This window comes from Anarhichas minor, unplaced genomic scaffold (assembly GCF_050575085.1).
Source record: "Anarhichas minor isolate MPS153535 unplaced genomic scaffold, ASM5057508v1 ptg000040l, whole genome shotgun sequence".
Classification (NCBI taxonomy): domain Eukaryota; kingdom Metazoa; phylum Chordata; class Actinopteri; order Perciformes; family Anarhichadidae; genus Anarhichas; species Anarhichas minor.
The window spans coordinates 10,551-37,500 of NW_027466486.1; the positions used below are offsets into that span (position 1 = coordinate 10,551).

Consider the following 26,950-nt stretch of genomic DNA (forward strand, 5'->3'; position numbering starts at 1 on the left):
AGAGAGAATTTAAGTTTTAGGACACTTCTGCATCGGCTGAACTGGAGGTTTCCGCCTGTGTGAAACATGACATCATACCGAGTTCTTTTTCCTAACACTGCACAACAAAAAGACACTGCGGCTGACTCCGCCTCCTCCTGATCGAGGCTCAATCATTGTCACCTGTAGAGTGAAACAAGAAGAAAAGAGAGAAAGGAAAGTGAACGAGTAACCAAAGGCTTCCTCATCTGTTTCTGGAAAACTGATTTTTTTTTGCTTCTACAGTTTAGTTAATTAAATAGAGTGCGTCATGTGTCCTCAAAGCACTCTCTTTAAACTGGTATTCTGTCTTTCTGCTCCAGATGCTTCTTAAAAGAATCGTCTTTTCTCTGTTTTTCATGCCTCACCCGTTGACTCGGTCCACAGTGTGTTTTTGTGAAGGTCAGTCCTCTGGAGCTCAGACTGAAGGTCTCTGTGTGTCGAGACAGACCGAGTTTCAAGGCCTGTTGTCCGACAGTTTGATTTGATTTCAGCCTGAATGGATTTACTGGATTTTATGTGGAAACGGAAACAGAATGGCCCCGTGAGAGCAGGTACGACGGAGTCACGTGACACTGTGTGAGATCTTCTAAATGAAAAGTGTTTGAGAGAGTTGGGTCTTCAATCTGTAATCATTGTCCATAAATATACCACAAAATCAAATCATTTGTAATCCACGTAAACATGAACCAGGAAGTATAAAAGCCTGACTTTCACCCAGGAGACCGCTGTTCATGTTCAGGTGAAACGAAAAAGTTAACGTTTTGCTTTTGTCATGTAACGTCTTCAGGGCACTGCTGTTATTTTAACCAAAACTACGATCTTTTTCTAAACCTAAAGTAGTTTTGTTACATAAACCTGGTAAGTTGTTTCCTGTGATTATAAAATATATGATGGCTGATCAGATTATTTAAACGTGTAACACTTCCAACTAAACTATAAATAAAACAAAAAAGGACATTTTATTTTTTGTTAAACTATTTTAGAAATGAATCAAAACAAAAGCCCCAAAACATGAATATACTCTAAAGAAATAAACGCATGTCTCCACTAGAAAGCCCCGGTCCCCCCCCCCCCCCCCCGGCACTTGGTACAGTCCGATTGGCCACTTCCTGTATTTAAGATGTCTGTTTTAAGGTGCTCACCTTTTGCTCCGACCTAAGAATATGTCCGTGCCCCCCACACACACAGTCAGCACTAATTCAGGAGAAATGAAGGTTTAAACTTCTTTAAAGTGTGAAGTTGAGGACAAATAGAAACTAATGAACCGCCAACAAGACAAAACAAACCGGAGCGTGATGTATGAAACTGAAGGTAAGTGTCATCTTTTATCTGTTTTTTTTCCTGACAGATGAGCTCTAAAGAACAAACAAACAAATATTAAGTGTACAAATGAAAGTGTGTTTGCATCAGAAAAAAGGCTCTAAAACAGCTGCTTGATGTAGTTTTTCTATCAAACAAACGGGAGGAAATCAATTAGTTTGGGACTATTTTCAGCTGCGGATGAATCCACGTCCATGTGTGATTGAGTCAGAGTAAACTAAAGGTGTGTTTATGGTGATGAAGGAACATTCGCTGCTGGTTTGAGTCTCAACAGGTGGAAGTAGAAACTATCGAGCTTGCGTTTTATTCTTTTAATATGGATTCATAGAGTTTTGGCCCTGATTGCGTTTTCACATCAGTCGTCAAAACACATTTAAAAAACAATTTGATATGAGACGCGAGAGGCCGAATAAATAAAAAGCAATGATGATGCCACAATCAATCATTAGCATATGGAACTGTGTGTGTGTGTGTGTGGGGGGGGGGGACAGGAAAGAGGACATGAAGTTGATGTCTATTATCAATCATTTGCATATGGAGGTGTGTAGATGAGAAAATTGAGTGTGTGTACACGAGAAACAAGTGTGGACACTTTATGTGTGTGTGTGTGTGTGTGTGTGTGTCTCTGTGTCTTCAAAATGCCCCATCTGTAATTCCTCATAGCAGTTAATTCATCATCTGTGCCGAGGCGTCGGGGCGTCCGCGGGCGTTTAGGACTAATATTTCAGCTCCCATTACGGCGGCGGAGCAGAGAGCCGACGCTCCGGTTTGACATTTGACCCCGGCCGGTGGGAATCGCAGCCTGACCCCATCCATCAAAGCTTGGGGGGGAAGAGGGGAAATATTAAGAGGGGGAGACATTATTAGTTAGATCACAGGGGGAGAGACATTTAGCTGTCTGTCTCACTGTCCAACACTGACTTCATGGAAGAGGAGGAAATGATGCTAAAGACGGTGTTGCTGTCAAATACGTACATAGATTAAAGCTGTGACAGTGTGCAGCATTTAAAAAAAAGATCATATTAATAACCTTGCACACACAGAGCATCGTATCCTCCTATAACAGTTACTATGACATCCTAACAAAAGTTATTCCTCTTTTTTCGTGTGTTTTCCTCCAAAAGTCCAATAACACGTGTTTAATATTAGCTCTCTTGCATCAATCCTCGCATGTTGAACACATTCTGAAAAACAGAGTTATGATTTCTCTGTCGTCAGCCGTCTTTCACTGAGGACACAAATGAGGAGGACGGAGACGTGTGATCTTTAACGGATGGACGGTCGGCTTAATAGAAAGACACGCGTGTCTGCAGAGATGACGGACGCCTGCAAAATGGATTCAGAGAAACATGACGAGGAATTATTGACTTTTGTTGTGTTTTACAGCAAGTCAGAGGAACTCGTGACAGCTGAGTGTGTGTGTGTGTGTGTGTGTGTGTGTGTGTGTGTGTGTGTGTGTGTGTGTGTGTGTGTGTGTGTGTGTGTGTGTGTGTGTGTGTGTGTGTGTGTGTGTGTGTGTGTGTGTGTGTGTGTGTGTGTCTTTCTTTCCTGAGGGACAACAGCAGGTTGACTGTCCTGATTCTGTCTGCTGTACTTTACCTGGTCACAGCTCACTAATACAGCCAGTACACACAGACTGTAATGTAAACACACACACACACACACACACACACACACACACACACACACACACACACACACACACACCATGAGTTAGTGAGTCATGTGTACATACATTGCTGCTCAGTCCTAATTCTATAAGGGGGTCCAGCATGTCTCCCCTGAAACCTCCAGTCCAATTCATTTGATTTCATTACAGAGAGAGGGAGAGAGAGAGAGGTAAACTGTACTGCGGGCGAGCGAGGCTGGTTTTCATTAGGAGCTGCTGGTTAGAGCTGCGATCCAATTTAGACTGCAGGCTGGCAGAGTGAGCGAGCTGTGTTTTCTTTTATTGGTATTTAATCAGCTCAATTGGGACGTTTTATTAGTGCGATGCTTTTGTTTGGGAGGACAGATGAGAACTGTTGGTTATTAGGGGCCCTCAAAGTCCCCGCAGGGGTCCGGGAAGAAGGGGAGAGAGGGGGGGGGGGGGAGGTCCAGAGGAGGATGAAATATTGAAAATGTGTCCTGGGAGGCTCAATAAGGAGGAGGAGGAGAGCAGTAAAAAGAAAAAAACGGCATAGTCGGCGGTTTGATTCCCTGTGCTGATGTCAGGATGCAGATGAGTTTTAGTGTCTCAGTGGCCGAGTTCAGACGTTGGAGACAAAAAAAAAGGTAATTTGTAGTTATTTGGATGTTTTTTGGTAATTTTATGTCTATTTTCAGGCTTTTACCTTCTCTTTGTGGTTGTTTCTTGTTTGTTATATCATTGTATTGAAAGTGAGGCCCCCTAAACCCTTTGGGTCCCTGAGCCAGTCATCCATCCAGGGTCTACTTAGGTTTAAAATGTACTAACGCAACAAAACTGCTTTGTTAGATTAAATAAAAGATCATGATTTGGGGGACCCCCAAATATCACATCCAGACATTAAAACACATCATATCACATCCAGACATTAAAACACATCATATCACATCCAGACATTAAAACACATCATATCACATCCAGACATTAAAATACATTTACATAAACGCACAATAGAAGCTACATTGAAAGCAGCAGCAGGAACAGGAGGTTAAATATATGTATAATGCTGTGAGCTTGCTGTCATCACTGATCAACATGTTTTATGACGACAATATTCTACAGAACTATAATAATGTTTGAGGTATCTGATGTGTATTTACATGATGAATATGGACTTTGTTTTACAAGAACGATCACAGATCTTAATGCTGCAACGAAACAGCTTCTAATTGATCTTTGAGGCTCATTTTGCTCAAAAAGTAGAGTCCAGAAAGTCCTACACACTGAAGCCTGTGTGTCAGGGTTTAGTGCAATAACAACAAGTAGCCTGCTACTACTACAACTACTACTACTACTACTGCTACTACTACAACTACTGCTACTACTACAGCTACTACAACTACCACTACAACTACTGCTACTACTACAACTACTGCTACTACTACAGCTACTACTACTGCTACCACTACAACTACTGCTACTACAACGACTGCTACTACTACAACTACTGCTACTACAACTACTGCTACAACTACTACTGCTGCTACTACTACAACTACTACTGCTGCTACTATTACAACTACTGCTACTACTACAACTACTGCTGCTACTACAACTACTGCTACTACTACAACAACTACTGCTACTACTACAACTACTGCTGCTACTACAACTACTGCTACTACTACAACTACTACTACTGCTACTACAACTACTACTACTACTACTACATGACATTATATATGTCACACAAGAATTTGCCACACAAGGAGCAAAAATCATGCAGCTTCAGAAAATATGATGATGTACTTCAAGTGCTGCATTTGCTTCTACTACTACTACTCCAGACATTATATATGTTTAGATGATGCTTTTATTCAAAGCAACTGACCATATTCAACCACACAAAGAGCAAGAATCATACAGCTTCATGCTGATCGTGCTTCATTTACTACTTCTACTTCTACTACTACTACTGATGATGGTGGCTGAAATCATTAGCATTATTTTGCTTTCATTATGAGCTCAGCTAAACAATGTAATATGGATAGGAAATAAATAAGCTGCAGGTGGAAAGGAGGAGGAGAGAGAGAGAGAGAGTGTTTGAGGGAGAGAAAAGGGGAGGAGACGGTGTGTGTGTTTGAATATTACTTTATTCGGGAGTCTGATCACACACGGAGCTAGAGTGAGCGGAGAGAGGAGAGCTGAGCGGCTGTTCTGAGATCAGAGGACAGAACTCTCTCTCTCTCTCTCTCTCTCTCTCTCTCTCTCTCTCTCTCTCTCACACACACACACCCGATGACGACAACCCGCTCCTATAAAAACACACCTGTCTCATTCCCTCAGTGAGCTTCAATAAATCTCTCTCACTCTCGTGAGCGTAAAATTGACTCCCTTGTTGTCTGACTGCTTCACGCGCAACCAAACCTTTCCTCTTGCTTTTGGGCAACATCCTGAGACCTCGATCTGAAGCTGAGCGGACTTTGGTTTCAGGTCTGAAGGTTCGTTGAGTTTTAAACAGTCGTTCTCCCGTTTTTCATTTCGCTTCAGCGCACTTAAAGTTTTTGCGTTTTTATTTCAAACCTTTTGGGACCGTTTGAAGACTTTTATGAGGTGAAACGCCGCGCACGCGCCTCAGAAAAATATACAAGGAATAAAAATGGACCTTCTCTAACAAAATTGGTTCTTTATTGTCAGCGGTGTCTTCGAATACAAGTCCAGTTTACAGCTACTGTGTTATTCTGCACGATAAAGACAAACAGTCAGTCTCTCTCTCTCTCTCTCTCCCCCCTCTTTCTCTCTCTCGAGCGCAGAGGACAGCGTACACGCGCGTACACACGCAGGCGCACGCCGACATACCGACACACACTTTGGCGCCGCCGCTGCTGTATCACTGTATCTCACACACACCAATGTCATTGCCGAGCTCGTGCTGCTGAGAGCCGCGCGCTCGCTTGCTCTCTGACTGACTGACCGACTGATTGACTGACTGCTCTCTTTCAGGTCCGCTGTTCCCGCAGAGAGAGACACACACACACCGACCCCACAGACGCGCCAAGAAGGTTTACAGCCGGGGACCGGATGCCTTACTCGGATGGAGAGCCGGCGGCGGTGCCCGCGTGAGAGGGGAGAGTCCGGAGCTCCTGCGCCGGGAGACCACGACACAGACACGGCTGTCCGTCCGCCTCTCATCGGGGAAATGATCTCCTCTTAGTTCCGCCGATCCACTGATCACAATTGACTGTTGAGTGGGAGGAACAAGAAGGGGGAGTCCGCGCGCACCGGAGACACCGGGACCATGATCCGGAGCTGCACGGGGGGTTTTCTCTGAGGGATAGAACCAAGAAGAAGAACAGAAGGAAGAAATAGTAATAAAGGAAAACGCTTTCTGATCCTTTCTGCAATCATCACTCACTAATCCCGTTAACCTATCGATCCGTTGATTGGTGAGTGGTTTGTTTTGCGCACCGGAGACACCGGGACCATGATCCGGATCTGCCTGAGTGTTACATCCGAAGGTTAGAGAAGAGAAGGAGGATAAAACCAGCTCAGAGAAGATTGTCGTTTGTCTGCTGGTGCTGGATCAATATTGGTCCCAGTGATCCCAGTAAGCGGTGACTGGTCCGTGGTGGGAGTGTGTGGGGGGAGGGGGGTGTTGTAAAACTAGACGCGGGAGCGCATCCGCGAAAACCGGGGGACCATGATCAGGATCTTCCCGGATTTCAGCGTCCAGGTGACGGCTTCGGGACCCGGAGTTGGAGGCGGCGGCGGAGGAGGTGGGATGTTGACGGGACCCCCGATGGGTCGGGTTCCCGGAGCCACGAACGGGTCCCCGCAGAGCGTGCAGGGAATCAGCGCGTACCAGCAAAGGTATGTCTGGAGTTACACCGACCTGTAGCGTTCTGAGTTTAATGCAAAATTATACTGAAAAATTCCTGAAGTGAGTTTGTATCAAACATCTTAATGTTCACATACAGTTGGGCTTCTTTAACTCAGTGGACACTCTTTGCTTTTTGGTTTTAAGATCTTTTTTTTGAGATATCATGAAGTGACATCAGTCTGTATTTAAAGTCAAAGTTGTAGAAATCATCCATAACCTCAGACAGCAGTGCATCGTTCTGCACCATGTGTGGAACCTGGAGAGGGGTTTGGTTCCACAAATGTGGGCTTTTCTTCACTTATTGGCTTTTTAAGAAAAACAAAAAAACAAGAAAAATAAAACCTGGTGACTTTGATGAGACCAAAAGACGATCAAATTCAAAATCCAGAGTTTGGTTTTGAGAGTGAGTGTTTGTGTAAAAAGACGATTCAGTGGAAACAAGATTTCAGGTAATTCAGTGGAAAAAACCCAGTGAGGAGGTTGTGCTTATTTAGTGGAAACACTGGAGGTGATTAGTCTGAAAGAGGACTTGAGTTATTTGAGAGAAACGCGGTGAGTGTTGTCCAGCTGGACGAGAAGCCGCGGCTCCTTCAGTTATTCTCTTATTTCTGCTCCAACCTGAATGATCGGCTCCCCATCCGGCCGCTCGGTAGGGTTGTCTTTTCTAATCATCTGGAGCCGTGGGGGGCCCCGAACACACCACACACTCATACACACTCGTGCCTTATTTATTTGTAAACTGTGGGTATTATGGAGTGTGTGTGTGTGTGTGTGTGTGTGTGTGTGTGTGTGTGTGTGTGTGTGTGTGTGTGTGTGTAAAGTCTGAAAGCTGTGGGGAGCAAACACGACATAAATCACAGCCGGGCCTCTCAGAGAGCGTCCCGGCCCTCTGAAGCAACAAGAATAAGGGCCGTATTGTTATTTAAAGCAGGGCTTCTGGGCACACATTAGACCCCCACATAAGGGGGGGGGGGGGGGGGGGGGGGGGTTGGGTAGTGGACCGTTTGTGTCCATACGTGGTTGGCGAGGATTAGAGTCGTGATTTGACACGTTGTCTGATCATGAAGCCTGCTGGAATTTAATTATGTCGTCATGTGGCAGCTGGGAGTGACCCGTCAGAAGTCCACAAGGACCCCTCCGAGGGCCCCCAGACCCCATGTTTGACTACAACACAGGCCTTGATGTGAACTTGACCAAGGCAGGTTTGATTATTTGTGCCGCAGACTCTCGTTTTGTTTAAAATAAAATGCTTCCCCTCGTCTTCGTCGGCCCTTCGTCCCCTGTCTCTCTCTCTCTGTACAAAACGTTTCCCCAACAAACAGCTGGGAGCTAATATGTTTATACATTACGCTCCATTATCCACGTCGCCTCCGTTTCACTGCTCTCGGTAAGCAGAGCTGAGACGGAGCAGGAGAAAAAGAATGGAGCGAGACGCTGGACGAGGTTCACCGAGATAAAATCAGACGTGAGCAGGTGCCGCCTCGCTTCTCAGCGACGGAAACAATCTTCTGCTTTTATTTGTTTGTTTTTAGCCCCAAAATTCCTCCATAAAAATCTGGTGTTTTGAGAGCTGAGCTCACTGCTGGGGTCAAACACGTGACCTCGCTCCTGTGAGACTGAGAGAAGCCGGCTTTGCTTTTTGAATACGACCGAGCTGGTCACGGACACGGACGGACAAATCTGCAACCAGGGATACAACGAAATGCACCTTTGAATATATTTAATTCTTTTTTTTTGTTAAAGAGTGGAATGAGTCTTTCTGACTTCCAGCTGCAGATCGCTGCGTCTGCTGTCAAACAGGGAGAGAAGGAGGCGGACGCCTCCGCTGAACTCAGAGCTGCACGCCCGTCGACCGGCAGCCGCTCGGCTCGTGACGCCCGCAGACCTGGAGGTCACGGTTCCCCCCCCCTCACCGGTCTTTATTTTCCACCACGGCAACCTCCTGTAACCCCCGTGTTTGTGCGGAGAATACCCAGCATGCCTTTGACCTTGACAGGTCATTGGTATAGAGAGGGAGGCTGCAGCCGGAGGTTCATCACACAGCACACCGGTTAGCTTACAATGAATTATACGTCTGTAAAAAGAAAGAAAGGAGGAATTTAAATGCATGTGGAGGAAAAACAAGAAGAGATGGAGAGAAGCAGGCGGTGAGTTTCTGTTGGAGGATAATGAGCCATCGCTGACGTGCAAACATCAAAGTCTAGAGGGAAATGTGTTTTAGTGGCCGAATATAAAAAGTGAGCGGATCATTTATGTTTTATACAGATGTGCTCATATTCAGAGGCTCAAGCATCCGGTCACACAAACACCAAAACATCTGCAAATATGAACACAATGCAGCAGCACAAAAAGTTAGTGATATTTCTGTAATTTGAAGTGAGACGTTTGCTGTGATGTGTTTATTATGACACTAGAGGAAGAGGAGGGAGGGGGGGGGGGGAGTGCATGGATCTGATTTACAGGGCAACCATCCAAATAAATCACCCATCAACCCCCGCGCACGCTGGCTGCTGTTTTTTTTTCTTTTATGTTTAACAGAATTTGATAATAATCCCGCGGTGCAGCCTGTAATACAGGAAGAGAGGGAGAATTAAATAAAAAATAAACACACACACACACACACACACTGGCTCCAACTGCAACTGAGTGGCGTTGTTGCGCCGGGCTGCTGAAAATACCGGAGATGTGTGCTGTCCCTTTTTCTCTCTCCTGTCAGCAGCCAAAGGAGGAAAAAAATGCTCCGAAAAACCGCGGACCCTCTGACCGCCCAGTGACGCTCCGCCGCGGGGATTTGAACGGGGATGTAGGCGCTGCAGCGGCGGCGAGAATGTAAAGATTTGACGCGCCTGTTTGGCTGTTTTTTTTTGTTGCCTCTCCTCCGGAGCGCATGCAGGAAAAAATTCTTCTGTAGTGCCAAAAACCCGAAGCTGCGCGTGTGTGGAGAGAGAGAGACGGAGAAGCAGCGAGGGAGGGGAGAGACAGCGGGACCGGAGAGGCGTCCCCCCCCGGGTTCCCCCTCACTCCACTCGGCATGCCTCTGCTGCTGCAGCCCGGTCCTCGCCTCGACCGCCCGTTGTTTCCAGGCTCCTGAGCGGCGGCGGCAGGCGGAGGAGAGACAAGCACGAGACACACGCACGCTCACATACACACACTCGGTCACACGCACACGGACATGGCTTTGTCTTAACACACCGACCATGACGCATTGCTGTCAGGGTGCAGCGCACCGCCGCGGCTCCGCGTCCAAATAAAACCCGGAGGAGAGAGAGAGGAAAGAGAGAGAGAACAGAACAGAAAGTAAGAAATCAAATAATTGTTGCAGGAAGATGGCGCCCACCAAGCCGAGCATCCAGCAGGACCCGACGCGGAGAGAACGGTAACGGGGCTTTTGGATTTTCTCCTCCTCCTCTTCCTCACTGCATGTTTACAGCTGCAGCACGAGCGGGTCTGAGCGGACCGGCAGCCCGGCGGGTTACCGGCTGTTTCCGCGTCGCTTTGCGTTTTATTCTGAGCCTGAAGGTGTCAGGAGGAACGCAGGTACCCTTTCCAGAGGAGAGTCGAGGCGTGTGCGCGCACACGCCCGTGTGTGTGTGTGTGTGCGCGCGTGCGTGTGTGTGTGGCTGGGTAACAGGTCGGTTGGCTGACACTGAGGACTGTCTTTGCTTTTTCACCTCGTGCTGTCTCGCCTCCCTCCTGCCCGTGCATGCGTGTTAAGTATGTGTGTTTTGACGTGCGCGTGCAGGGTTTGGGAGTCATGCAGTATGTTGACGCTGCAAGCAAGCAAGCAGTGTGTGTGTGTGTGTGTGTGTTTGAGAGAGAGCGTCGAGGAAAACATGTGCATCCATTGATGACAAATATGTGTGTGTGTGTGTGTGTGTGTGTGTGTGTGTGGGCATCACTACTCCTGCTGTGCACAGTGTGTGTGTGTGTGTGTGTGTGTGTGTGTGTGGGCATCACTACTCCTGCTGTGCACAGTGTGTGTGTGTGTGTGGGGGGTGGCTAAGATCAATTAACAGCATGCTTTAATGTGAAGGGATGCTCATTGTTCTACCTGCTCAGGTCAGGACGTGACCTTAAAGCCGGTTCCCTGACTCGATGTCCAGGTGGAAATAAGAACTATTTTCATGATCGGCTGATTCACGTCTCTGAGGTTCTGAGGTTCTGTGGTTCTACTGGTCTCAGCTCTCTGGAGAGGAACGTCTCGGGTTTTGTCCTCTTCAGTCGCTGTGTGGAAACATTTCAAACTCACTTTAGTTTTTATACACCTGCTGTTCATAGTGTCATAGTGCACATCATTTCCTGCAGAGATAATAGTTTCACCTGTTGATTTAGAGACAGTCACATAACTTTGATTCTATTCTTTCTACTTCTTTTATTCTAACCATGAGGCATTAGTAAACGCTGCTCTCCTGTAAGGAGACACATCTCTTCTCCTCTCTGTGACATCATATTCTTCACCTGTTGATGTGGGGATGAAGCTCAGGTGTAATTCTATTCTCTTCTCCAATGCTTTATTCTATTCTGTGCTACTGTGGCAGACTGGACCGGAGGACAGATTCCGGTTCCCTGTTGATTGTAGAAACAAAGCAGAACTTTGATTCTATTCTGTGTTGTAGTCAGTTTGTAATCGTCTTGATGGAAAAAAGACTTGGTTCAAGTTGCTTTCTGCATCTATTTTATTCCATTTGACATTCTACGCAAACTAGTCGACATGTAGTGGAATCATTTGTAAACATTTCTGCACCGGTTTGACTGAGTTATGACAACTCGACTGTCTTCATTGTGTTCTGCTGTGTTCGGTCTTTTGAAACGTGAAGCCGTTTGGCTCGAGCAGGTGATGTTGTTCATGAGGACGGAGGGCGATGACCTCCCCTCTGTGAAACCTCTCACATCTGCAGAGATGATTTAGTTTCAGCTCGCTGAGGTCGTCTCCCGGCTCGCATTCAGTCGGGACGTCCTCCTGATTCTCAACTCGACACCTGCTCCGACAGGGACGTAAAACATCTGTATGGATGTGAACCTTTGGTAAATATTGTGGAAATGCAACGCTTGTTTTAAAAAAAAAATATGCTGCCACAGTGTTTCTGCCATCCTGTAATTATTTGGCAGGACTCAGGTGTGTGTGTGTGTGTGTGTGTGTGTGTATGAGCCTGTAAATGGTGAAACCAGTCCATCAGACAGCAGTTGTGATGGTGATGCTGTGACTTTTCACACTGCAGCTCAGTTTTCTTACTCAAATCTGATGAAAACAAACTGTACTCGGGTTTAATTTCCCTTCTGCATTTCAACCTCAACACACGACGTTTTTATTTCTTGATCCTCATTTTTTAAAAAGTTGATCCTCATTTTTATTGTGTTTTTACTACAAAAGTCCAGCAACACGTGTCGATTTCTGCTCTTTACATGAATACAGTATTTTCAAAATAAACTCCCGTCTTCACAGGAAACAACTTATTTAGGTTTAGACAACAAAACTACTCAGTTAGGTTCAGGAGAAGATCTTGGTTTGAAATAACTAAAGAAGAGATGTTACTGAAGTACACAACTTCCGTGACAAATAAACCAGCGTTGACTTCTTGTTTTTCACGGGGATCGAACAGCGGTCTCCTGAAGGAAACACTGGTTTTCGTTTGACCCGTTGCAGTCTTTATATTTACTTCTTCATGATTACACGGATTACAAACCAAATGATTTAATGTGATATCTACGAATTACAGCGCATTCATGTTTACAGGCATCGCTACGAACGCCGGTATCTGAACCCTCACATTTCAGTTTTTTTGTTTTTCTTTGACAGTTTGTTGGAGCTTCGCCCGTCAGTCTGAGCATGAAGACTGGAAGATAGACGCTTCGGTTCAGCTCAAGTTTAACTTTACAACAAAGCACGAGATACAAGTGTGCGTGTGCGTGATCAGCAGCGAGGTGAACGACGTGAGAGTGTAGAGTTGTTCCCGTCTGACTGAGGTTTCAGGTGAAAGCCGAGCAGCAGATTAACAGCCGGCTGTTTTGCATACGTGTGCTGTTAAAGAGCAGAGAGCAGGGCGGAGGGTCAGAGGTCAAATGTATAGAGCTGAAATTACACTTCACGGCTGTCCGGCCTTCACTTCCACTGATTCTCCTACAAAGAGGTTTTTTATCCTTTAATTTGTCCTGAGCCGAGGCGGCAGGAAGCTCCGACCTGACGGGAGGAAGATGAATTCATGAAAGGCATTATCTGATATTACCTCGGCCTCTCTGCTCACCTGCTGGAGGTGAACGTTTGTCAGCGACAGTCTGCTGCTTTCACAGCTTCTGTCTCGCTGAGCGACTCCTGAAGGAGGCTCCTGCTGGATTTATGCCCAAACTCATTTTAGAGGATCGCTTTGTTTTTTTAAGGGGGGGGATTTTTTCCACAACAGGTCGCACATTTTTGTAGTTTGAAACCCTGATGAACGATGAACGCCACGATGAGGCGGTGAGATGTCACTCACCTGTTTGTGTTTCTGAGGCTTTAACAAAACATGCTCTGCTTTTTGTGACATTAAATCTTCTGGATTCTGGACGGATGATTGAATGTGAGCACTGTGCTGTTGCCCCGAAACACCGGACAGTCTGCTTTGCATTGTGGGAATTCGGATCCTTTATCAGTTTATCATCAAACTACCTGCTTGTGTCCGTTTCGGGGGGCAGAAAGCAGATAATCTGAGCTGCACATCAGGAGATAAATACAGCCACGCTGGTCGGTTTTGAATGTTTCATTCCATATAGTCACAAAGCATGAACAGAGTTTTATAAAATAATAAAACATGTCCATCCTGGAGTCCAAGGTCTGACGTCTTCATATAAAACATCTTCACATTGAAGAAGATGCGACCGGTAAATATTCCACAGATATGCTTTATTTTCTGCGGATCATTTCTCAAAGTAAATCCGTTCTACATCTTAAAGGCAACCAGTGGTTTCTGTAAATATCTGTAAGATGTGGAGCTTGATGAGTTTAATCCATCTCTGTAAATTACTTTTATCTCTTTTGTCAACGTTACTATTGTTGTGAAATGTCTCCTTGTTCAATCCTGTTCAAAGTTACATCCTAAAACAACGGTCGCAGTTTAAAACGTGTGCTTAACCTTAAATAGAAACAAAACAAAAGAGAAACCCAACAAAGCTACTTGGTTAGATTCAGTAAAACATCCCATAGTTTGGCTTAAAATAAATCTGTTTGTTACGTTTAAGTTAAGGACGTAAATTTAAATTATTAAACTGACTTTTGGTTTCAGGCGAGACATGAACAGTGGTCTCCTGTGTGAAAGTCCTGTATTCGTTTGACTCGTCCTCCTCCATGGACTTCAGTGGACAGTGGTTAGAAAGGGTTCGGCTTTTCTATGATCTGAGATGGTGACCTCGTCAGTTCTGGAAGCATCAGAATAGCTAAAGGAAACTAATATTTCCTGTTGGTAGAAACTGAGCCCAGGTCAGATGGTTTCGGTCTAAACCGGGTTAGAACAGAACACCGGGTTCTCCGAGAAGCTGTGTTGTGTTTCAACGAAAAATCCGTGTTTCACTGAAAAATCCATTTTTCAGCAGCAGCCTATGAAAATCTCAGGTGTGTCCTTGAATGCACCATCAAGAAGAGACTCTCGTTGTAACTGCAACACGTGCCGATGCCCCGGCGTTAAAAAAAGAAGGTGATTAAATCTTTTATTGTGATGAATCGTCGCTCTGCAGCAGGTTCTCTTGTCTCTGCAAGCTGCTTTTTGGTAGAAAAGAACAGAAAGAAAGCGACGGCTGCCTGGAAGGAAGGAGATCAATCTAAAAAGTGATGGTTTGTTTGGGCAATAAAGTGCACAAATTTGTAGGTAATCCATCTATTAATTTCTCTCCTCATCCATCCGTCTTCTCCTCCCTCCAACGCTCCATTCTGCCACCATTTACTCCCTACATCCATCCATCCATCCCTCCATTCATCTCTCCATCTGCTCCCTTCCCCCTCCATCCAGCAGTGTGTGTGTGTGTGTGTGTGTGTGTGTGTGTGTGTGTGTGTGTGTGTGTGTGTGTGTGTGTGTGTGTGTGTGTGTGTGTGTGTGTGTGTGTGTGTGTGTGTGTGTGTGTGTGTGTGTGTGTTTTCTGCTAAAGGCTGTCAGGCAGCAGCAGCGTTTTGGCTGAGCTGCTGTTTGTGGATCTATTTCTGGGGGCATTTCAGCGGCGATAGGCATCTGGAGGAGACCAAATTAATTTCCAGGTAGAGAGAGAGAGAGAGAGAGAGAGAGAGAGAGAGAGGGAGGGAGAGGAAGTGGGGGTAGCAGGACGAGGATGAGGAAGAGGAGGACAGACTTCATAGCTCACTGCACAAGTGGTCCCACTATCAGTACAGTACAGCGGCTCTGGAGGGGAAGATGATGGAGAGCGGAGGAGAGCCGGACTGAGCGATAGGAGAGGAGACTAAGAGGTGGACATTAAAACCAGAAAGGAGGAGATATTATGTGATGGGGGAGTCAAAGGGAGGAGTGATATAAGGGGAATTAAAAAAAAGGAAAGATTTGGTTGTTTTGTGGGGAAGTGTCCCAAATCGACATGTTTACGTTCAGGTGACAGCGCCCTCTAGTGGCCGAAGTTGAAGAGCGACTACGGTCGAGGTGGGTGGATGTTTTAAAACCACCGTCGTCCCCTAAACCTCACCACATGGTTACTATTGTAACCCTGGTGCTGAGATGAAATATAATATAAGTTTGTCTGAAGTGAATCATGTTATGATTTGAAACAACTTATCCTCATACAATGGTTTCCTTCAAAAAAAGGTTTAGTAACACGTGTCAGTTTCTGCTTGTTACATGAATAGTCTTTTCAAAATAAAGTTCAGTCTTAGTGAGGTTACTTAGAGAGAGAGAGAGAGAGAGACTGTGGTGGTGGTGTTGGCCAACTTTCAGAAACAACAGAAAAACCACAAAGTTGGCTTTGTCTCCCAAACACCCCCCTCCCCTCCCCCCCTCTTCCTCCCCAGGGGCAGAATAACACAATAAAATGTCCCATGAGCCTGAGAGAGAGAGAGAGAGAGGTTTGGCAGCGGGTTGGTGGTTTCTTGTCTGATCCTGACGTGTTGTTAGGAAACCGCTCGAGACGTTTAAACAGTTGTGAGTTTTGGTCCGGCGTCCCCTCTGTGATTTCACCAGATTGGTTTTGTCCAGACATGCATGTAAATACTGTTATCAGAGAAGAAGAAGAAAAATTGCTTTCCCCTTTATTTTTATTCAAACTAAATTTCCATGTGTCTTTGTGGAGGGGGTGCATAGAACGCGTCTCCGTCTGCAGCACTTTGTTACAAATAACAATGTGTGAATATTTTGCTGCTCACAGTTTTTCGTCCCAGACGGAGAAAATGTATGAAAATGTAAATTCTTCAGTGAAAGAAGCACAAACATGTTGTTAGTGACGTTTTTCTTCATTTCACATAAATGAAATGCTGTTTGTGTTTCTCTGTTGATGTCACAGTTCTGGTTACTAAGTGAAGCTTTCACAGCGAGTGATGACGAGGAGCTCTTTGTTCTCAATAGTGTGAAGGTTGCTCAGTGAGGACAGAGGACGTGCTTTTGATGGCCAGTCACTTCTCACCTCCTTCATGTCCTCACCTCCTCTTCTTACTGCTCCTCCTCTTTCCTCCCCTCTCCTTTCCTTTTTACTCCTCTCTTTTACCTCCTCCTCTCCTCTTTCCTTTCCACTTTTCTCTCCTCCTTTCTCTTCACTCCTCTTTCCTCTCCTCTCTCTCCTCCCTCTCCTCTCCTCTCCTCCCTCTCCTCTCCTCTCCTCTCTCCTCCTCTTGTAGACAGAGGATGTAATCAGCTCAGACCTGCTGACTCGGCAGCTTCCCACCTCAGGACCAATATCTACCTGTCCTTGAAAACACACACTTCAATTATACGACACCTTAGATTGGTTAAACACACGCACACACACACACACACACACACACACACACACACACACACACACACACACACACACACACACTGACACACTGTCTCTATATTACTCTTTCTCACTTTTGTATTATTTCTTTCTTCTTCTCTTTCTCTTTTTGTCGTTCCTTCTTCTCTCATTCTTTTGTTATCGTCTCTCTCAATTTTTACTTCATTAAATTCTCTCTCTCTTTTCTCCCCCCCTCTCTCTCCTCACCCCTCCATCCTCTCTCTCTTGTCCAGGTTGTGGTAGAGATGTAAAAGGCTTGGGAGGGATGAGAGGTTCAGGTTTACAGTAAAAATGAAACTTCTATTGTTTAAAACGTCTTCAAGTTGAGACGTTTTCACAGCCTTCACTCCTTCTGTTGAATATTCTTCTGCAGAGGAGATTAATAACTAAAAGGTTTACTGTTGTTTCAGGATTATAGAGATTCTGCCATCTTTTAGTGATACATTTAGTTACTTTGTATTTCATTGTTTCCCTGTTTTTGTCGAAAGAAACAATTGTCAATTCATATTCATAGTAGTTTTTGTTAATAATCCACCAGAGCAGAGTCGTACAGAGACAGATGCAAATCAATCAAATGAGTTAAAGTTTAGTTCAGTTACAACAAACACTCTGAAGCCAAACCTACCGATTTAAAGGAACAGTGGCTAGAACTGTGATGGATATATCTATTAATCATATTTTCATGATATCATCTGTATGCAAAAAGATGAAGCATCTGAAAACAATCAAATTAAAACCAATATTCAAAAAGTTTGTTTTGGATCTATTTTTATTGTGAAAGACTTTCAGAGGAACGTTAAAATGCAGATAAACATTGTATTTTGGTAAGTATTGATACAAACAGTATCCCTCGTGTGTGTGTGTGTGTGTGTGTGTGTGTGTGTGTGTGTGTGTGTGTGTGTGTGTGTGTGTGTGTGTGTGTGTGTGTGTGTGTGTGTGTGTGTGTGTGTGTGTGTGTGTGTGTGTGTGTGTGTGTGTGTGTGTGTGTGTGTGTGTGTGTGTGTGTGTTGAGTCCAGTAGTTAAACCAGGAGCTGTAACATGTAGATTAGCCAGCTGCTCATATTGTTGCTTCAATCCCAAGAGGAATTATTTGGAGATTAATTTCTGTGTGTGTGTGTGTGTGTGTGTGTGTGTCCAGTTGCCAGGACAGGTGTTGTAGCATGATGATGATCTGCTGCTCTTCTTGTTACTCTCTCTCTCTTTGTCCCGTGTGTTTGATACCAGCCTGTGTGTGTGTGTGCTGAGCATGTTACATTGTTTATTGATGCATGTGTGTGTGTTTTTTTTCATCACTTGAAATTTCCATCCCTCCTCCTCCTCCTCTTCCTCCTCTCCTCTGCTCTCATTACCTCCTCTCGTCTCCTGCTGGCCCCGGTGCGGTCACCTGTTTTGCCCCCGTAGGCAGGAAGGAGACCCGAGGGTGAAATGATGTATTGATTATTCTCTGTAGGACAGAGAGGAGGAGGAGGAGGAGGGAGGACGAAGAGGGACACCTCAGTCAGAGGGATAAGTGATGCATTAGAGGAAACACTGACAACAATCTGTATGTTGTAGTTTTATTTTGACTCAAGTTCAAAAACACCGTCCAATTGCTACAAATACATTCATCCGCCGCAGAAAATAGTCCCCAACTAATGCGCTATTTCCTCTTGTTTGTTTCATGAAAAACTACAGCGAGCAGCTGTTTTAGGAAATTACTGGCAAGCTCTCTCTCTCTCTGTGTGTGTGTGTGTGTGTGTGTGTGTGTGTGTGTGTGTGTGTGTGTGTGTGCGCGCGCACGCATGCGTATGACTCAACCCGCTGAGCGCTACATGGTGACATTTGGGAGAAGACGACCTCATGCTGATCAGAGACGAGCGCTCTTCAAAGAGCTGTCAGACACACACACACACTCACACACACACACACACCGGTTTGAGATCACGGTGGTCTTCGTGTTGTATGAGTGATGTCATTGATAGTATTTGATATTTACAAAGTGTTTTCTATTAATCTGCTAATAGGTGTTTAGAAAACAGAAACTCAAACCTCCTTTAAACAGAAATGTAGAATAAAGTTATGTTCACAAAGTTACCATTTTGAAATGAAACTTCATATCTTCATTTTTTTTTTTAGCCAAGCAGAAAAATCAAAAACGATATATTTTGCAAAATGTCAGCAACTGATATTAAACTAAAAAACAGCTTTAACAGCTATAATACCAGAGTTTAATTATTGACTTATTTTAATATGATAACCAAAACAACAACAAACAAAACAAGATGGAAGTTCAAGGTTTTCTGGGGCTTTTAACCGCCTCGTCATCGTCTTCTCTCATCGGCTCCATCGGATGATGAAAATGGTGGAAAGCTCCGGAAACAGTTTAACTTGATTGATTTTTGTTTGTTGAATGTACTGAGTTTATTTTCATGATGGTTTTCACTGAAACATTTTGTAGATCAGCTCTCTGCTCAGCTTTGTGGTGCCTGTGTTGGGATTTGAACCGGCAACCCTATTGAGACGAGTGTGTCTGGCACCTTCAGGCTGGTCATCCCCCCCCCCACATTGTTGTTGCTGCTCCTCTATGATGGATCTGCTGCGTGTAATTTCATGCACGTGTCCTCCGGTTATTGATGTCTGTACTTATTCACCCACTTGACTCCTGCCCTCACACACACACACACACACACACACACACACACACACACACAGAGCGCTGTGAATCCTTATTGTGTCTCTCTGACCTTATTTGAGACAGCCGGACGCCTCCTCATCGTCGCACGGTGAATTCCAATAAAGTTTGAATTCATTCAAACTCTGCAAATGTCTCCTCCTGTGGCTAGTTTGTCCTGCAGCCGTGACCTTTGAACTCTGCTGGCTCAGTCCTCTAACAAGGGGAAGTGTGATGATGCTTGTTACGAGCACTGCAAGGCAGGTTTATTGATAAAGAACATTTCAGCAGCAAGGCAAGTCAAAGCGCTTTGCATAGAAAGACAAAGTACAAAAGAAACATTATAAAAGGTCATTTAAATACAATTTAAAAACTGTGTGTAAGACCACAGACTGTATGTAAGAAGTGGACGGGGTCATGGGGACGTCGCTCATTGGTTTGTGGACGTTTTGAAGCCTTGAGTTTGGTGATTTCACCGTCGCCATCTTGTTTATTCACAACCAGTGAACAGGAAGTGACCATATTTGGGCTGAGGAGTGATGTAGAGACGCACCGATTAATTTTATTAGTATCGTATATGTACACATCAGACTACCGTTACCTCACTGCCGCTCCACAAACAGACCGATGTTCTGCTTGTTGCTCGCATGTTGTGATAAACTTACTTCTGAGGGTTTTATTGTGTTTGAGACGACCAGACTTCTACTGGAGTCATTAAATACTTCAGCTGTTACGAGTTGAGAACCGGTCCTCGTTTTAGAACCAGGTCTCAGGGGGTTATGTCCTACTTGTGACTTATGAACGTGTGGACTAAGCATCATTAAACAACGCTACATGACATTAGCATTCAAAAGCCCTTTAGGATAACTGTTGAAATGTCTTCAGCTTCACTAAGGACATCTTGTAAACCACAGAAGAAGAAGACATCCCATCATGCCCAGTTAACAAACTCTTGGTTGGTTTGTCAGTTTCATATAGAAGTCAAACGTTGAAGCAGCTTAGTTTTATTTGATCACTTAAACCCGAGTAACAAATCATTAAAACGATGAATTACAACTATACTTCCATTTATGTGTGTCATATTGTGAAGGGTGTGTAAAGGTGTGTGTGTGTGTGGGGGGGGGGGTCAGTGTGGTGGGGGGGAGGGTAGAGGTGACACGTTGAGCTCTGTAGTGGAACAAATTGAAAGCCAAGCTAGTATCAATCACTGTGAAGCCATACTTAATTGTTACGGACACACACACACACACACACACACACACACACACACACAGAAACAGTTGGGTAATAAATTCTTTTAACACTGTTCATTAGCTGGCGAGGAGGAAACCGGAAGTGTGAGAGAAACCGAGATTTTACAGGAGAACAGAGACAAAGATGGAAGTCAATGGAAGATGCAGCTCAATGCTGACAGAAAATAGTCCCCAACAAACGTCACTATGTTTGTTTGTTTGTTTGTTTGTTTGTTTGGTTAAAAGCTACAATAAACAGCTGTTTTAAGGAGATTACAGATTAAACTATTATCTTTGTGTTTTTAATGACGTATGTCCTCAGTATGAACCAATGGGCTTTGAGCTGAGAGACACAGACAGGAAGTCAGAAAGCACTGAGAGACAGACTAACATGTTGACTCATTTCTTCATAAAAAATATGAATAAATGAATAAATAAATTGATTAAAAAATACATATATACACATAGAAAGATGTATTGTCCTTAAAAAACAGATATATAGAAATATATAGAATACAAATTAAGATCAAAAATAAAAATAAAGGACACAATATTGTGAAAAATGAAACAAAGTTGTGATTATCTTCACATTCACCTTCATTTTCTCTTGAACACCTTCCTGTCATCACATTCTCTCCCCCCTCTCCCGCCCTCTCTCCGTCTGTCTCTCTGTTTATTGGCAGCATATGCTTTTCTGCGTTCGGCCAAATTAAAGGGAGATTCCATTAATTTTTCAGCGTGGCTCCTCGGCCCCGTCGAGGTGAATTTGCATTTCTATCTCGCAGCTTAGCGGACGCTCGTTAAAAAACAGAAATGCTGAAATTGTAAATTGCAGAAAGTTTTTTTTCTTTTTTCTTCGGAAAATCAAACTGCAGTCACTCACAGTTTTATTTCCCCCCCTCCTCAACACACACACACACACACACACTTAGATATCCGTTGTACACAAACACATGCATGCAAATACTGAAACTTCTGCACACACCAACTAACGTATGCATCCTTATACACACACTCCTTGTCTGTGTGTGTGTGTGTGTGTGTGTGTGTGTCCCTATAGGTGTGTACGTTGTTGTTAATTGGAGTGTGAGGTCCATGACAGCTATCAGCGGCTCATTCACTACATTAATGAGAATGATAGCAGCTTTAAAAAGACTGTTCCACACTCTGACCAAACTCATTAACACCGGCTCGCATTTAAATACACCTCGCTCTTCTTCTCCTCTCTCTCTCTCTCTCTCTCTCTCTCTCTTTCACTCTGTCCATCTGTCTCTTGCTCTTTTTGCCTTCATCTTTCAGTTTCTTATCCTTCTTATTTCCATCTCCTGTTTTTTTTCTCTCCATCTCTTTCCTGTCTCCTCTTCTTTTCACCTCTTCACTCTTTCACTCGTTTCTCTTTTGCTGCTCGACAGAATCGTTTCTCCTCCCCTCTGATTTTGATTTTTCTCTGCGCACTAGCTTCCCTTCTTTACTTCTTCTCATGCTTTTCCCTGTTATTACTTCCTGTTTTCTTTCATCCCGCTGTTCTTCATCCTTCTGTTTTGTAATCTGCAGACTTCCAAGTTCTGAGCATCCATCTTATGCCAATTTTCACCCAAATGCAAAGGGAAGGTGTGTTTGTGGAGCAGCTTTCCACAATAACTCAGTGTTTTACCCAAGACATGAAAAGCATCAAGAAAACAATATGCAGAGTAACAACAGAAGGAAAGAATAAATACGCTTAAACTGTCGTTAACGTAGTTCTGTTATACCGATCAGCGACGTTAGCGTCATCAACCGTTAAATAGCTTCTACATGGGAGTTAGCATTATTAAGCGTTAGCTTTATGAGAGCTCTTTCAGGTGCATAAGCTTTATAGTGTTAGCTTCAAAATAACATTATGTGAGTTAGCTTTATGATTGATTCACTTAAATGAGCTTCATCAGAAGTGTTAGCATTTAGATTGCTTTATCAAGCTTTAGCTTTAAAGTAGCATCATCAGGGGCCTGGCTATATTATTCATAACAAAACAGAGAAAACAGATGGAAATATTTCTGTTTGTTGCTTTTGTTTTTTAATCACAGCCTGTAGTTGTGCGTTGGCTCTTTCCTCCGTGTATCGTTAGTCTCCGCTATTAAAAAACAAGCCAATCAGAGCTCTGCAGTTTAAACCTCACACTGAAAACACTGCAGCAGCCTGTACCCGAGCTACACTGTGTATTTTCTCTTAACTTGTGCGTGTGTGTGTGTGTGGCCAGAGGCTGTCTGAGCTGTGGAGTGTGAAGGCGGTGATGGACTGATCCACTTCCTGCAGCACTATACACACACACACACACACACACACACACACACACACACACACACACACACACAGAGCATGTTGCTGTAAAATAAACGGTTGCTGTAAATGTGCGGTTGATGGTTGTTATCTTCCTGTAGTTTTATGAAACATATTGACTGTAAAACTAATTAAGAAGTTGCTTAATGCAGCGACTTGAATGTCACGATTCAAAAGGTGAACGAGGACAAATAAAGTAACTTGAGAGCTAAATTTAGACTTTTAAATGATCAGTTCGAGGCAAAGAAAAAACGTATATTGTGCACACAAATGACTGGGAAACAAAACGGAAACAAAGTGTGGTGTTTGTGCCATAGACTGTGTATAAGGAGTGGACGTAGTCGTGGTTCACGGGATGTTGTGAAGCCTCGAGTTCGCCATCTTGGATTACGGCCGTCACCATGTTGGTTATGTGTGTATGGTCACTTCACAGGAAGTGTATGAGGATACGTATCTCTGTGACTTCTGTTTAGAAATATTCTTCCTGATTCAAGATAAGAATACATCTGAGGAGACTCTGATTCAAAGCCAACTCAAACACAGAGGGGTTAACACTGTGTGTGTGTGTGTGTGTATACTGCAGTGCAAACATACACACACACACACGCACGCACACACACGTGTGTGCGTGCGTGTGTGTCAATGTCAATATTTGGACAGTTACCATGCAGCTCACCAGATGAGCCCGGCATCTGCTTCTTGGCAAGACTTGCAGAGAGTGACAGAGTGTAAGTGTATGTGTGTGTGTGTGTGTGTGTGTGTGTGTGTGTGTGTGTGTGTGTGTGTGTGTGTGTGTGTGTGTGTGTGTGTGTGTGTGTGTGTGTGTGTGTGTGTGTGTGTGTTTGCACTGCAGTACACTTGTCCTACACTTGTCTCTCGCCCCTCCTCTCTAGGGTGCTCCCCCCCTCTCTCTCTCTCTCTCTCTCTCTCCCTCCTTTCCTTTCTTCTCACCCCTCGTCTCTTGATTCCCTTCCATCTCTTCTTTTTCTAACTTGTCATTATAGGTTTTGTTTGGTTTTCGTGCTATTTTTCATATTTGTATCTTTCTTAACTTTCTCTCTTGGTCGCTCCTTCATTCACATCCTCTATTTTCCTTTTTTTAATATTCCTCTCCTCCTCCTCCTCCTCCTGTCGGTATCTTCTCAGCATTACTCCCCTCAACAAGAGTAATCCTCCTCTTCAGAATGAAAATGAAACTATCAAATAAAATAAAATCATAAAATAAGATGTAAGAAGGTTAAGGCGGATCTCGACTCCGCTGCATAATCCGCTCCTCACATGACTTCAAAGGAGGCGACGAGGAGCGCCGGGCCTCCTCCTGTTTACCATATCAAGGCTCTGCTGCTGCTGATGCTGAGGAGGAGGAGGAGGAGGAGGCAGCACACGCAGAGCTAAAGAGGCTGGCATTGAAACATGGTGATGAGTTTAACTTGTGACGCTCATTAAGAGGAGAAGGGGGGTTACACTCATCTTCTCCTCCTCTCTTCATCCAGCCCTCCTCCTCCCCAGAGTTGTTCCCCTCCCACATTGTCGACGTTGACCTCCTTGACTCCACCATCATCTCTCAGTGCTCCTCTCTGCTCTCCTTCATCCTCCTCTCCCTCCACACTTGCTGCTGTGATGATGAATGGTGTTTAGTGTCACTTAGGATGGACTAACACACACACACACACACACACACACACACACACGGTGTGATGGATGGTTCAGATTGCTTCAGATACAGAGGACAGCTGTCTTCTGTCTCTCGTCCTCTATCGTCTTCACAGATAAAATGTGTAAAAATGATAAACAGCACAGCTAAAACTCAGTGATTTAAAATCTGAAATCGAATTTGTCTTTTTTACATTCTTCATCAAATGAGATTCAACTTCCAATCATTTTAAAGTGTCAATAGACAAGTTCTTTTTTTGCTTTCACTTCTCGTTATGAACTAAATCTTAATTGAACGTTAGAATAATAAGAAGATAGCTGTTAAGTTGCACCTATACTTATTAAGGTAAAAGAAGTTTCACATTTTTCATGCGTTTTTCCAACGAAAGTCCAGCAAAACGTGTCAATTTCAATTTGTTACATGAATACAGTCTTACGTCTTTACAGGGAACTACTAGGTTAGGTTGAGACAACACAACTACTATGTTAGGTTGAGACAACTGAACTACTATGTTGAGACAACTGAACTACTTAGTTAGGTTGAGACAACACAACTACTTAATTAGGTTGAGACAACACAACTACTTAGTTAGGTTGAGACAACACAACTACTTAGTTAGGTTGAGACAACACAACTACTTAGTTAGGTTGAGACAACACAACTACTTAGTTAGGTTGAGACAACACAACTACTTAGTTAGGTTGAGACAACTAAAGGACTTAGTTAGGTTGAGACAACTAAAGGACTTAGTTAGGGTTAGGCAACAAAAACTCTGCAGTCGTCCAAACTCACACCTGTAAGACAGACACATACACACACACACACACATGACTGAGATACACGAAAGGGGAGAGAGGAGGGAAAGCAAATAAAGAAGGAATTTAAGATGTGTGGAGAGAGAGAGAGGTTTGATCGAACTCTTGTCAATTTTTAATTCTTAATAACTTATTGAAAGAGCCTCTGGTGTCTGCGATCAATACTCTTGCTCACTGTGCAGGCTGAGGGAATAAGTGTGTGTGTGTGTGTGTGTGTGTGTGTGTGTGTGTGTGTGTGCGCGCGCGCGCGTGTGTGTGTGCCAGAGGTTCAGACTGACTTTGGCCTTTCATTAAAAGTCTTTGTCACCTTACATGACCTGCACGTGCTGACATGTCTGTTATTTAAATCACAAAAGCCAGTAAACTAAACTAGAATACAGTAAAACAATTATTGCAAAAAAAGAAATAAAATGTACAGCATATCAAATAAAAAAGATTTGAAAAGGTTTAATACATTTTGAAGACTTTATCATCTCACTGGATTCTCAATTTAAGAGATAGTCTGCCTCTGTATGTATGTATATATATATATATATGTGTGTGTGTGTGATGGCATCTGTCACACTGTGTACTGAGGCGATGCACACACACACACGCACACAAACACACACACACACACACTCATGTTTCCCTTTTCTCATTCTCTTTCAATTACTCTCTCCCTTTCTTTTGTCTCTCTCTCTATTTCCTTCAGGGCTTTCTATATATGGGTCAATGGAACACACACACACACACACACACTCTCTCTCTCTCCGCCCCCCAGCATGTGATGGCGGCGTGGTAAATTAAATGTAGAGCTATATGTTGCCACCATCCAGATGACAAATGATGTGTGGTAATCGTCTTAGCTCTGATAGCAGCCGTAGCCCCTGGCAACACACACACACACACACACACACCTCTGTCAGTGTGTTTGTTTTGTCTCACTGCATCTGTCCTCTATCGTATGAGCGACCATGAACATATGTCTGTCTATATTCATTATGTATGTGTGTAGGTCGGTTAGGTCACGATAACTACTTCAGTGTGAATTTATTTCCATAAACAATAATATTGTAATTTTAAGATTGTTTTATGTCACAGTAAATACACTTACACCCTTTCAATTCAATTCATTTTGTAAAGCCCAAAATCACAAATCACCAACTGGCCTTTCAAAGACCAATTAACTGTTAAGAATATTCAGACAATGAATGTAACAATTTGAATTTGAAAAATCTAAAAATATTCTCCATAAAAAACGGAATATAATGGACTCTCTGGTTCTCTAAACAAAAAGTCTTCTAATGGTTGAACCCTGCTGTTTATTCTGCCATCGTGTTACCGACATTATTATGGAAACAAACACACATAAACACAACGGGCAATAGTGAAGTCAGCAAAATGAAGATGGTCATGTCCAAACATCCTTTGATAGTCGATCGTGTCAAAATGATCAAGGTCACATATACCGTATACGATAAGTCGATAACGTCATTTTCTTGACAGTGTGTGC

At 43.9% G+C, this 26,950-nt stretch overlaps 1 protein-coding gene across 2 annotated transcripts in view; it reads left to right on the forward strand.

Annotated features, from left to right (window-relative positions):
* The first annotated feature begins 6,668 nt into the window (after nt 1-6,668).
* Nucleotides 6,669-26,950, forward strand: part of npas3 (neuronal PAS domain protein 3) — a 247,642-nt gene continuing 227,360 nt past the window's right edge. For both annotated transcript variants that reach the window (XM_076108652.1, XM_076108653.1), the window contains exon 1: nt 6,669-6,838. In XM_076108652.1, the coding sequence (XP_075964767.1) occupies nt 6,669-6,838 (170 nt within the window). The remainder of the gene's footprint in view (nt 6,839-26,950) is intronic.